Source organism: Pimephales promelas, chromosome 10, assembly GCF_988280905.1.
Source record: "Pimephales promelas chromosome 10, fPimPro1.hap1.1, whole genome shotgun sequence".
Classification (NCBI taxonomy): Eukaryota; Metazoa; Chordata; class Actinopteri; order Cypriniformes; family Leuciscidae; genus Pimephales; species Pimephales promelas.
Window position 1 is genome coordinate 25291750 of NC_142778.1, and position 13296 is coordinate 25305045.

The window sequence follows — 13296 nt, forward strand, 5'->3', positions numbered from 1 at the left end:
TTTCAGCTGTATCTTCTGATCCAGCTTACATTTTACAGCTTTTGTAAATAACGCATGAGTATTTGTGTGTAAATAAATAATTCCCACATCCCGCGGTGCTTGACGTGTACGACTCTATTATTATACACAGGTCTGTCAGTCAAAAAGTGTGAGCGTTTCTCAGAGGGCAACAATAACCTTTCTGATATTCCCCGATGTTTGCCCTCAAATATACAGCTATTTACAGATCCTCTTAGAAATGCATCCGGCCAGATATTCCCATCTGTCTGAAGATTTAAATAATACATAATAATATAGTATATAGGTATATACAAAGAAGAAAATACAAAATAAAGAGGACAAGACTGAAATCAACCCGTGGGACATAAAAGTGCCTGTTTTTGAAGAAACACATTTTTATTGTCTGATAGTGGTGTTTTGCCAGAGGTTAAAAAGCAGTGCAGCAGAGCTTTTTATTTTTGGGACTCCCTGTCAGAGATGGCTAACGCATTTTTCATACCGCCATGCTGTTTATCCGTGGTCTAACCACCCCGAGCTATCAGATAAAACGCCAGTCACCAGTGCAAATCAGAGTCCTCTTTTATGCATGCTATTTCAGTCCTGCTCTGTCTCTCTCTCTCTCTGTTTCCATCACGCTACATGATAAAGAAATAATCTTTGACACGTGAGGAAAAATAATCATTCGGGGGGGACGCAGAATATGAACCGCAAGCCAGAGGAGCGCCTGCATAGCAGCCGTACACAAATCTTGCAGAAACAGTTACGCACGCACATTTAGTGAACTGTCACTTGAAGATGATGAAACCGAGAACAATCATTCTTCTTGCTCTCCATTTCACATCTGACTGTCATATATAAATCGGTTGAAATCACAAGTGCCGCATTCACTGAGTGCAACAATTTAAAGACAGGTGCATATCATGGAGACAGCAGTGCAGATGTTCCTCATTCAGACTGGCAGAGCTGCAACAGCGGAAACTGAGCACACACACACACACACACACACGCACACACACACATGTTCTCTCTCTCTCTCTCTCTCTCTCTCTCTCACACACACACACACACACACACACACACCGACAGTTCATGTTCTAGGTTATAAAGATGTCTTTAGCCTCTAAATTGTCAACTGTTGGGTTAAGGCGGCTCATTTAAACAAATAAAGACCTTATTTATTTTTTTCTTGCTTGTTTGTATCATATATTTGTATATTTTATTATTATATAATTAGGGCTGTCAAACTATGAATCGCGATTAATCGCATCCAAAATAAAAGTTTGTGTTTACATAATATATGTGGGTGCACTGTGTATAATTATTTTATATATATATATATATATATATATATAAATACACACACATGCTTGTATATATTTAAGAAATATTTTCATGTATATACTGTATATAGATTTATATATACTTTATATTATATAAATATAAACATTTTATATATAAATAATATTTTTTTTCTTAAATATACATGCATGTGTGTGTATTTATATATATAAAATAATTATACACCGTGCACCCACATATATTATTTAAACACAAACTTTTATTTTGGATGCGATTAATTGCGATTAATCGTTTGACAGCCCTATATATAATATATACTATATAATAATATTTATTCATAAATAATATATTATTATTCATTTGTCCATTTGATTTCAAATAGTGTTTTATTTTATTATGATTTCTGTGAAATAACAATAAAACAATAATAATTTTTTTTATTTGACTTCATCATTATGATTTATTATTGAATAAGTAATTAAAATGTAATAAAAAAAAAATTTCTTAATAATAATTCATTTTATTATTATTATCTGCATTATTATTATTATTATTCATTTGTTTTCCAATTCATTTCCCATCCTTTTATGTTAATGAGGTTTTACAACAGCACAGTGGTATGCAAATTGAAAGAACATTTCCTGAATTTATTATTATTGTATAATATTTAGATTTATAAAATATAAAATTTATATTAATAAAATATATATTATTTAGTATTATTGAATGTATATATATATATATTGATTCCTTAAGTTGTCGAATTGATAATTCTATGTCACTTTTTTGCTCTTTTATTCTATGTTTATTCTATGTTTGTTGCGGTTTGTTTGTTGTGGTTCCCATGAGTATAAAACAAATTACCCCTTGGGACAATAAAGGTTTCATTCATTCATTCATTCATTCATGAAATTGTGCTGACTGTATGGCAGTGCAAAAAAAAAAAAAAAAAAAAAGCCTGCTGCAGAATACTGGACTACAGAGCAAGTCCGTACTTAGATCATAGCACCAGAGGTCCTGACCTGAAAATGAGGCTCTGTAATTCTTGTAAAACAAGGTTTTTGTACAGGACATGAGCATGGATACATTACAGATTAAGCGTATCCAAGCATAAGCATATTTCCATGAATTCAGCTGAATTTGCTGTAAATTAGATCAGCCATTTTTATCTGATGAAGCGGGATGGAGTCGGTTCTTATGGGAAAATCCAAATTAAGGTTTGCGTCATTGTTGGCCTGGACCGTTCAGACATCTGACGACAGGCCGGTGATGAGGCGTGCTGATTTCAATAACTTGTAGAAAGCAAAAGGTCATAAGTCATGTGTCTTATCAATGAATAGCTCCCAGGAGTATTAGGTTCCCATGCACCATTGTGCTTTTGAGTCATGTCCTCAGTTACATAATCAACGTTTTCTGCGTAACAGAGGTGTGTGAGTATTACTGGAAACTCTCCACACAGAGTCTGAGACGTTTATGAAGGTGATGGAGGTTATTATTAGCCATGAGCCAGATTTCTGCTTCTGTTTTGTGGTATGAACAAAAGTACGAACGAAACTCCTACCTGCGCCATATCGTCCAGGCAGTTGAAGATGTACTTGCGAGCCTCTTTAGATTTGATCCCCGTCTCTGCCTCATGGTCCTCAGGTGTCTGGAAGTACAAAAAGGAATGACCTCCACTTCAAATCATCAAACACTGAAGAACCACTTTCAACATCAGAAAAACACCCATTACTCTACCCAAAATTCATTTTTTCCTCACCCTCTTGTCGTTCCAAACCTTTTATGACTTCTTTCGACTGTGGAATGCAAAATAAGATATTGAATAATGTTGGAAAGTTTCAGTTCCCATTGACTTGCATTGTATTTTTTTGTCCATTCAATGGAAGTAAATTGGAACCGAAACTGTTTGGTTACCAACATAGGGCAGTCGTGGCCTAATGGTTAGGCTAGTCATGGTTTGGGGCAGTCATGGCCTAAATGGTTAGAGAGTCAGACTGGTAACCCAGTTGCGGGTTTCAGTCTCAATACCAACAGGAAATGACTGAGCTTGAATGTGTTAAATGCAGGCCTACTTTCATTCTTCAAAATACCTTCTTTTATGTTCTGCAGAACGCACAAAGTCATACAGGTTTGGAACAACATGATGGTGAGTAAATTACGACAGAATTGTAATTTTTGGGTGGACTGTCCCTTTAAAGATACAGAGGAACATCATGAAACACTTACCAAGAAAATAGGTAAAGTAAACATGTGACTTACAACATTGATAGAAATTTTGGAATTGGAATTTTAAATGACACCCAGCGCAAAGAAAAATCACAAATTAAATATCTTTAATATCTCAATTGTTTCTCCTAGACACTAATGGAGAGCTGAAGTAAGTTGTTTGGTTCTTTTAAAGGGATTTTTTTGGAAATGGGCTCATTTTACCACTCCCCCAGAGTTAAATAGTTGGGTTTTACCGTTTTCGAATGTATTCAGCCGATTTTTTGATATTTAAAAGAATATCAGTAAGCAGACAGTTTCTGGTCTCATTGACTTCCATAGTAGGAAAAAATATACTATGGAGGTCAATAAGACCAGAAACTGTCTGGTTACTGATATTCTTTCAAATATCAAAAAATCGGCTGAATACATTCGAAAACGGTAAAACCCAACTGTTTGACTCTAAGGGAGTGGTAAAATGAGCCTATTTCCAAAAAAAAAAAAAGTGGAGTATCCCTTTCATTTCCTCTTGAAAATTGTCAAATTTGAAAGTTCCCAACAAGTATTAAATTGTGCTCAGATTTGAACAAAAAAACAAACAAAGTGTAGACATTTTAATATAATATAAACTCAAACATTTCTCAATAATCCATTTCAAGAGCAAATTACTTTGGCTATGCTATTCACTTTAATTTTATGTCTTCTTTTTTTATCATTTTAGGAGAAACATCTGAGGCAAAGTTGATACTTAAATGAAACATAACTGAGAACTCCATTCAGATGAAAGATAACTGAACTATGAAAGATAAAACCTTATCTCTGGGAAGTACTTGACACTGAGTTAAGTATTTTTACAGTCCAAGACACAAGCACTGAGAGCCAAAAAGTTTAAGGAGTTATTGACTACGCATGAGGAATTTTTCTAGTTTTATTGGATCCATATCATATATATAAAGGGTTAAGAATGCAACTTGTTCAATAATATCAAAGTTTTCCCATATGAAGCTAAGCAAAAGTTCACCAAAAGTTAATCTAAAGAGAAAACTATCGACTATGGGCAACCAGCCACTGGCCCAGTAAGGATGGGGAATGTGGAGGGAAACAGTGTATAAGGGTAAGAAGGAATGAAAGGGAAGAATGAGAACGGGGCGTTAAGCAGGATTTATCCCATGTTGCTCTGGTTGCCAAGTCGTCTCGCACAAAACTCATTTAGCTCACATTAGCCCCTTGGTCGGTTAACAGGGTGTAGTGGATGCCTCAGTTTAGGGAGGGAATGAAAGAGAAACATAGTGTTGCTGTATATTATATGCAAACCAAGTAAGAAAGATTAAAGAAGTGTGAAAGCAAAACAAGGTGAGGGAGTTTACCTTAAGTCTCCATAGAGGATAGGTGGAGTCGGGGTCTCTGTTGAAAAACCTGGTTGTTTTCGTCCCTGCACTTAACAGATACTCTGCTGGCAAGCCCTGCGTTTGAGAGATGTACCGGATCTGGTGGAAGACAAACACAGGCAATATGAGATTTACAGCTTATGTTACACATCTGGTGCTGGATATTCACTGCTTTGATACAGTTAAAGGGGAAAGGGGAATTTTCTTTCTAAGTTTATATATGTAGACATACAGTATTATAATAAAGTTTCTCTCCAGTTTACTGAAACTAAGCTCCAAAATCAGGTTACATAGAAATTAAAATGCTTTCAAAGGCCTTTTCTTTGAAAGATTATCCTGTTCCTTTTTTATTTTATTATTAAAGTAACACCAGGTAACTTTTCAACCTTCATAATATATTTCCAAGTCTCTTGTGATGGTACATCGACTTACAATAGGTTGAATGACACGTCAGCCATAGCCTGACGGAGTCTGTAGCGTTTTTAATCGTACTTTTAAACTTCGGGTTTCGGGAAGTAACCGGCGAACAAAGAGAACTACAAAATTCGACTGCTTTATGGCATATACATCACTTCCACCACCACCCCCACATCCTTAAAATCGGACGTGCGAGCCAAATGTTATAGTCATGGCCGAAGCAGCACAGAAAAACAAGAAAGCAAAGGTTTTCTCGGAGCAAAGCAAAAAGAGAAAAAGAGAAAGTGATTGCGTTAAACGAGGATCAACATTGGGCCAGCGTTTTCTCGCTGGCGTGAGCTGAAAGAGGAGGAGTAACTTTTAATTGTATTGAATATTTGTTAGAATAATATATTTAATTATTACTTTTTTCAGGCCTTTTCTAAGAAACACTAGTTTTAAAGTGCAGTAGCAAAAACAGTCTGTTGGATTGTAATGAATAGAGAGATGGTGGAAATGGTCATGAAAATTGAAATGATTCTGTGGTTGGTGCAAGAAACCTTGACTAACGCTGTAAGCGGACTTCTGGGAAATGCCACAGTGAGTTGCGTTTAAACAGACTGATGACATTTTGTCTGCTCGAAAACATATCAGTCATTTGGCTGCCACGCTGATGACACAACTTCAACATTCCAGCATTAGAAGCCGAGTAAACAGCATCTGTGATGAATGCTGTCACCATGAGACTGACTGACTTCCCCCGCCAAAACCTCTTTTTACAGGTCTGTCCGGGTGGTACAATTGCACAGAATGCCATTCACACACCTGAAAAACGTAAATACAAGACCCTGGCAGCCGAAGAAACCAACAATAATAATAATAATCTCTCTTCCATGGCCCCTGCCAATTTTGTGCCCTGAGAACGAGCTCAAAGTGTTTGGCGCATTTACCGTCTTATGAAATAAGACCATTCACATTTTGAGGATTCCAGCATGTGATTTCAAAACATCGAGGTTAGAAATGACACAAAAGGTGCGGCAAAGGCTGAAAATAACTCGTCAAGCTTAGGTTTTAGATGCAAATCAAAAGTAAACTGGGCAGTTGTCCTTAACACAATATCTTAGAAATGCTTCCCAAACACAAGACCTCATAAATGCACAAAATGAGGGATGAAAAAAAACCCCTATTACTTTGTAGTACACAGATTTGGTGGGAGAAAGTCCTTTGCTGTGTTTAAGAGCTTGTTAAAGACGTTTTTGGTTTGCTTAAAGCTAGTACATTGGCCCTGGGCTGTTCTATGAAGCCAGAATCAATTTTATTTTTTAAGAAAAGGCCTCACTTTAGAGCTCGGGATATGGGCTAATTGGGCAGTTTGTGGCATGTTTCCAGAACTATGGAGGGGCCAGAGAGAGATGAAAGTCAGTGAGAAGACACACACACACACTTCGACACAAACACACCGCACTTCAGGAGAGCTGAGAAAGCAGGGGCCCAGCCAACAGTCAGATTTGTTTTCTCTTTCTTAAGCACAAACTGTAATTGAGGGATGTTTTTGCAGCCATTTTCTAAGAAAGGAGATGGCTCTCTCAGCAGGGCCACACATACACACAATCTCTCACACACACAAACAGCAAGACTCCTATGTGCCATCTCTCTAAATGAGTATAATACGGGAAATGTTATTTCATATGTCAGATTTTCAAGGTCATTTTCCAATTGGAACACATCATTTCTTTATAGTGTATCATTACTGACTATTGAATTTCCAAACAGATATGGCCAAGGATGGATTATGGACTGGGACATTGGGAATAATTTTTATCAAAGTCGACTTTACTGTTGAAATAGATTTATTATAAAGGTGTTTACAGTAATTGTGAATGACAATGGTGGATATTCCTCACAACTGCAACTTACTGTAATTTCTCATTATTTGGACATTAAATCTTGCAGTTATAATGACTTCAAACCTACATCAATTAGTTTTTTTTTTTTAGCAGCCTTTAACAAAGATGGAATTATGAGAAACTGAAGTTGTCATTTGTGGATTTTCCAGGTGTCTAGAAAAATTTTGGAGAAAAAAGAGGCAAAATTCAAAGTTACAATTACAATCACAAGTGTATCTTTAGAGACATACACTTCTGTTCAAACATTTGGGTCAGCAGGATTCTTTAATGTTTTAGTCTCTTACGCTCAGTTGCTCACTAAGGCTGCATTTATTTGATAAAAAAAAAAATAGAATTTTTTTTTTTTGAAATATTATTATAATTTAAAATAACTTTTTCTATTTTAACACATTTTTAAACTCAATTTATTTCTGATATGGCAAAGCTGAATCTTCAGATCTTCATGATCCTTCAGAAATCATTCTAACGTGTTGATTTGCTGCCCACAAACATTTATTTTTTTCATTTTCATTTTTCAACATTTTTGTGATACTTTTTTTCAGGAATAAGTGCGCTGTGTTACCTCAAGTTTAATCCATCATCTTGACGTCAAGATCCATAATTCCGCTTAATGCAGAATATACTTAGCGATATAAGGTTACCGACCCCTGGTGGTGAAAAATCTTGCATATTGTACCTTTAACTGTCACTTTTGACCAATTTAATGCATCCTTGCAAAATAAAAGTATTAATGTCTTCTTTAAAAAAAAGAAAAAGAAAAAGAAAGTGTGCAGGGCATCAAGAGATTTTCTCCACAGAGGGTGGTGCGTGCCCCAGGTGTCCCAAACCATCCTTGGTAACAGCCACAAGGGAAAAGCAGGGTTGAATGCAACAAACACCCTAAAACGTCCTAATGGTGGAAAGTTCTGACTAACTGAATTCCAGTGCATGTCTAAAACCTACGCTATTCTGATGCATTAAAGAATTAGCTTTAAACAATATCTTACCTGGTCATACTCAGATGCTCCGGGGTACAGCGGCCAGCCCAGAAACAGCTCAGCGATGACACAACCCAGAGACCACATGTCTATCGCCTCACAGAAGGGCAAACCCAGGATGATCTCTGGAGCTCTGCAGACACACACAAGTGGAGGAAGAACTTCAACAACAGTCACAGCAGAATAAGAACAATTAAAAATTCTGAACAGGGTTAATATAGTTCACTGGAAACATATGACTATAAATAAAATAAACGTAAAAACAAACAAACAATAAACTTACTAAAACTTTCCCGAAAATAAAAACCAATCATTCAAAATATTTATAAAATATATTATAGTATATGAATGACTAAATGTGGTCCAATCTTCTGGATAGAGGGATTGAAGATAAATAAATGCCATATAGAGAGAAAAAGAGGGGAAAATGTGTGGAAAGACAAACAGACTGATGTTGGGAAAAGAGAAATACTTATTTCAGGGGTGTATTAATTATTGAAGATGAATGCTGCACACACACACACACACACCAACACACACAAATAATGGGCTGAACTCCTCATCTCAGAGCACAGTAACATTATTTGTAAAGGCAACACTGGACATTGGAAGAACAGCTCACACCCAAGCAGCATTATCGTTCACTAAAATTAAAACTTAAATAAATAAATAAAAACTATTTATAAATTGAAAAATAAACTGACAAAGTGATAAAAAGCACATTCAATTACTAAAAGTTAATAATAATAATAAATAAAAAATAATAAAAAAAATTAACAAAAAACTATAATAGTATATAAATAATATTAAAATTACACTACTACCAAGAGAAAAACTTAAGACACAACTTGTGAAATCACAAGATCTCTATTATCTCGTATGTTTCTAGAGAGCAATGTGATTAAATAAAGATGCACAAATTTTAGGGATCCCTCAACATTAAAATGTTATCGGACACAAGTAAGCTGATTCTTGTAGGCATCACACATAATAAGATGAATGAAAAATTAATATTTATTTTGAGATTAACAAAGGAAAGATTAAGGAAATGAGCATAGTTAATCAAATAATGAAATAATTTAATTATTATTATTTTAAAATGATCCATCCCTTTCACATTTATCATATTAAAGTCAATGGTTTCAATATGAGCTTAAATGTTTCCAATCAAACTACGAGTTCCACATCAATTCTAGTCCTTTACTTTTATATCAGGCTAACAATTCGTCATTTCATTTGTTCTATTTTCCTAAGGAAGTGCAGGGGGAGCACCTGAGACTAAACAGAAACAAAATACTACCCACGGGTGCCACAAGGGCAGGGAAAGACTCAGTTTGGCAGTTAAATCTACTATTGGCTCTCATGCAAGGTATGTGGCGCAGGACATCACCCTTCTGGAATGATGTCATGCCGCCCAAGCCTCGTGCATGCTGGTCTGCTCGATGTCATTCAAATAAGCCACGCAGCTGAAAGTATCTCTGTGACACCGAGGACGCATTACGGCCGCCACGTATGCAAATGCATATCCCACTTCAATCTTTTCTCTCCCTTCTCCCAATGCCATATGCAAAACAGACCAGCAGCTGCTGATGCAGGACTTTCAGCGGGTGTGATAAACACAAAACAAGCGCGGCACTAAATACCGTCCTCATTCTCTTGCATATAAAACGTCTGCTTGTAATGCAAAAATCTGTGGTGGTGAGGAATTCACAACCCTGTTCCAGATCCGCACACATGGAAATATGAAATCCTAGACAGGCAGATGTGTTGCGGAGAGAGTGTTTGAGTTCATTTGTGGTACATTTTGCATACCTAAATCCTGTCAGGTTGTGACCCTGCAGGTGTGCGTTTGTTTGTATGCGTGTCATTGTGCAGCTTACATGTATGCATGGGTGACATTATGCACACAAGTGCAAACATCCGATCCCGGTGTTGATATTTGCATGGCAGGCCCGATGCACCCATGCTGTGGAAGTCATTTCTTGTACACAATGCCACTTAGGATAGTGCAAACAGGCACAGAAGCAAAATCTTTGCACCCATGAGAACCACTGTGTGCAAATAATCACTCGGTCACCTGCATTGGGGTGAATGGTGTTGTGAATATGGGGTCAGGCAAAGGTGAAAGATTGCTTCTTCAGTTCCTAAATGAAGCATAATTCGTCTTCTGAAGTCCTAGACCACTCATACCCACATTTACATGGTCACTCAGTTGCTATTTGAGGCTCTTGCGTGGGCATGTCAAAAACCATCGATCACAGCTGACCTTCAATACGGACCACCACTCATAACCACAGACACAGGCGGTGCCCTGCTTTTTTTTCCAGGCCACAACTCTACATCTCCCAGTGCTATTGTGCTTTGTATTTCTGTCACCATTTAGCAAATTGTTATAATTAATTATTGCATGGTATATTGTATTAAACGGTTATAATAACAATGCTCTTCAGCCGTGACTTATTCACCATAAATCACACCATAAAGCACATGTAATACATTATTCAGTATTATAACATGGCTCTGTGGAATGCTTGATTCTGATTGGTCAACTGTGCCATCCAGGGGTATGTTTTTCCCAGATAACAACCGCTGAAAAAAGATAACGCATGCTCATCCGGGTTACTGAAGTCAGCAGCCTATATGCTTGCTAGGATCGTTTTTTCTTCATGAAAGATTTGCTTTTGGTGAGCTAATAAAATATTAAAACACAGTTGAATCAAAATTTTGTATACAGTTATTTAATTACTGTATGCCATGCAGTATCATGGACTCGCTCTCTCTTGTTTCACACAAACGCAGCTGCTGTCATTTTGTGATTGTTTTGTATACTGTTGGATTATGGGATAACAAAAAAAAAAAAATTAAAACAGTTCAATCTGAAATCAAAATTAATCAAAAAATCCCCATGTGGTGAAATTATTTGCATTAAGTGGTATGACTGTATTGTATCCCTTAAAGGAGAACTCCGGTCAATTTTAACATTGAGCTCATTTTTTTTTATAAATTTGGAGTGCTGTCAATACAGACAAAACCGACAAAAATTGGTGTTGCCTACATCGTGTTATCGTCTTTTTAAAATTCGCACCCTGTTGACTTCAATGGGGCATGTTCTAAACCTGCTTTTAGCCTCTTAACATCCTTGATTTGTCATTACGAGTGCACAGCCATGTTAGTCGTGTTATTAAGAGTGACCACGGTCAATCTGACTGCAGTAGATGTGAAAGATATAAATAAAAATGATGTTAATTCAGCCAGCTCACATACCTCCTACCCCTACTGTGTGATGTTCTGAGGATATCAGCTCAAATGGATAGTTCATCCGAATCAGATGTTGAACACACAGGGGAGGTTTGAGATGATATTCACTAATGATCGCACACGTGAGATCGACAATCGACTACTGTGAGCTTCGACCGAAAACAGGAAGCAAATAGAGGTATGCGAGCTGGCTGACTTAACATCATTTTTATTTATATCTTTCACATCTACTGCAGTCAGATTGACCGTGGTCACTCTTAATAACACGACTAACATGGCTGTGCACTCGTAATGACAAATCAAGGAAGTTAAGAGGCTAAAAGCAGGTTTAGAACATGCCCCATTTAGAACATGCCCCATTGATGCCCCTCAACAGGGTGCAAATTTTAAAAAGACAACACGGTGTGTGCAACACTGATTTTTGTCGTTTTTGTCTGTACTAACCGCACTCCAAATGTACAAAAAAATGAGCTCAATGTTAAAATTGACCAGAGTTCTCCTTTAAATGTCTGTCTAGTTTGAACTTGCCACACTCCCAGATAGCAAACTGACATTGAATCAACGTGGAAATATGACATCGAAACAACGTTGATCTGACATTGTTTTGCTCATCGAATTAACGTTGAACCAACGTCAGATGCGTCATTCTTTCAAAACTAACGGAAAATCAACTTGAAATCAACGCGTTGTTTCAACGTTATGAAAGCAAACCAATTTTCGATTTCATTTAGCTTTGAAGAATGCCGCGTCTGACGTTGGTTCAACGTTAATTCGATGAGCAAATCAACGTTGTTTCAATGTCATGAGAGACGTCGTTTCCACGTTGATTCAATGTCAGTTTGCTGTCTGGGCTAGCAACTGCCCTCAATATTTTGTGTCTAATTATTTACTTGCGTGGCAAGCAGCCGTGTAATAAGGGGGATAATGTACATCCAGCCGGTTGTTATCTGAGAATAAACCCCAGAGTGATGAGGATCCCGATGCAAAGGTAAGGGACACATTATCCCTTCCTTAAACAATCACCGTCAGGGACACTATAAGGTACATCCGTACAATAAATACCTAATCAGCCAATCACATGGCAGCAACCAAATGCATGTAGACATGATCAAGAGCAAGGTCAAACTGAGCATCAGAATGAGGAAGAAATGTGATTTAAGTGACTTTGATAGTGGAATGTTTGGTGGTTTTTCAGAAACTGCTGATCTACTGGGATTTTAACCTACAACCATTACTAGGGTTTACAGAGAATGGTCTGAAAAACAGAAAACATCAAGTGAGCGGCGAAAATGCTATGCTTGTTCAGAGGGAAATGGCCAGACTAGTTCAAGCTGATAGAAATGCAACAGTAAATCAAATAAAAAAAATACTCTGCAGAAGAGCATCTCTGAACACACAACCTGTCGAACCTTGAAACAAACTGGCTACAGCAACAGAAAACCCGACCAGGTACCACTCCTGTCGGCTAAGAACAGGAAACTGAGGCTACAATTCGCACAGGCTGACCAAAATTGGACAGTAGAAGATTGGATAAACGTTGCCTGGTCTGACGAGTCTCATTTTCTGCTGCAACATTCAGATGGTAGGGTCAGAATCTGGCATAAACAACCTGAAAGAATGAATTCATCCTGCCTTGTATCCTGATCCTCTGATTTCCCGCTGATTGGCTGCCCTCCCTCGGAATCAATTTTAATATTCATATCCTCACAGCGCACTAAAGCAGAGAAGGCCAGAAGTTCCCGTCGTGCCATTTTAATAAACATTGTGTGAGGTGGGCTCACCGAGGGAAATGTAGACATCTATCGTGCACCTGAGACTGGAGGCGAGGCGAGGGAAAGAGTGATGGAGCGAGGGGGCGAAAAGGAA

At 37.3% G+C, this 13296-nt stretch overlaps 1 protein-coding gene across 3 annotated transcripts in view; it reads right to left on the bottom strand.

Annotated features, from left to right (window-relative positions):
• Positions 1-13296, bottom strand: part of hipk2 (homeodomain interacting protein kinase 2) — a 106280-nt gene that overhangs the window by 22813 nt on the left and 70171 nt on the right. For all 3 annotated transcript variants that reach the window (XM_039650387.2, XM_039650386.2, XM_039650385.2), the window contains exons 3-5: positions 8182-8305; positions 4872-4991; positions 2861-2947 (exon numbers count right to left, since the gene is read on the bottom strand). In XM_039650387.2, coding sequence (XP_039506321.1) covers positions 2861-2947; positions 4872-4991; positions 8182-8305 — 331 coding nt within the window. The remainder of the gene's footprint in view (positions 1-2860; positions 2948-4871; positions 4992-8181; positions 8306-13296) is intronic.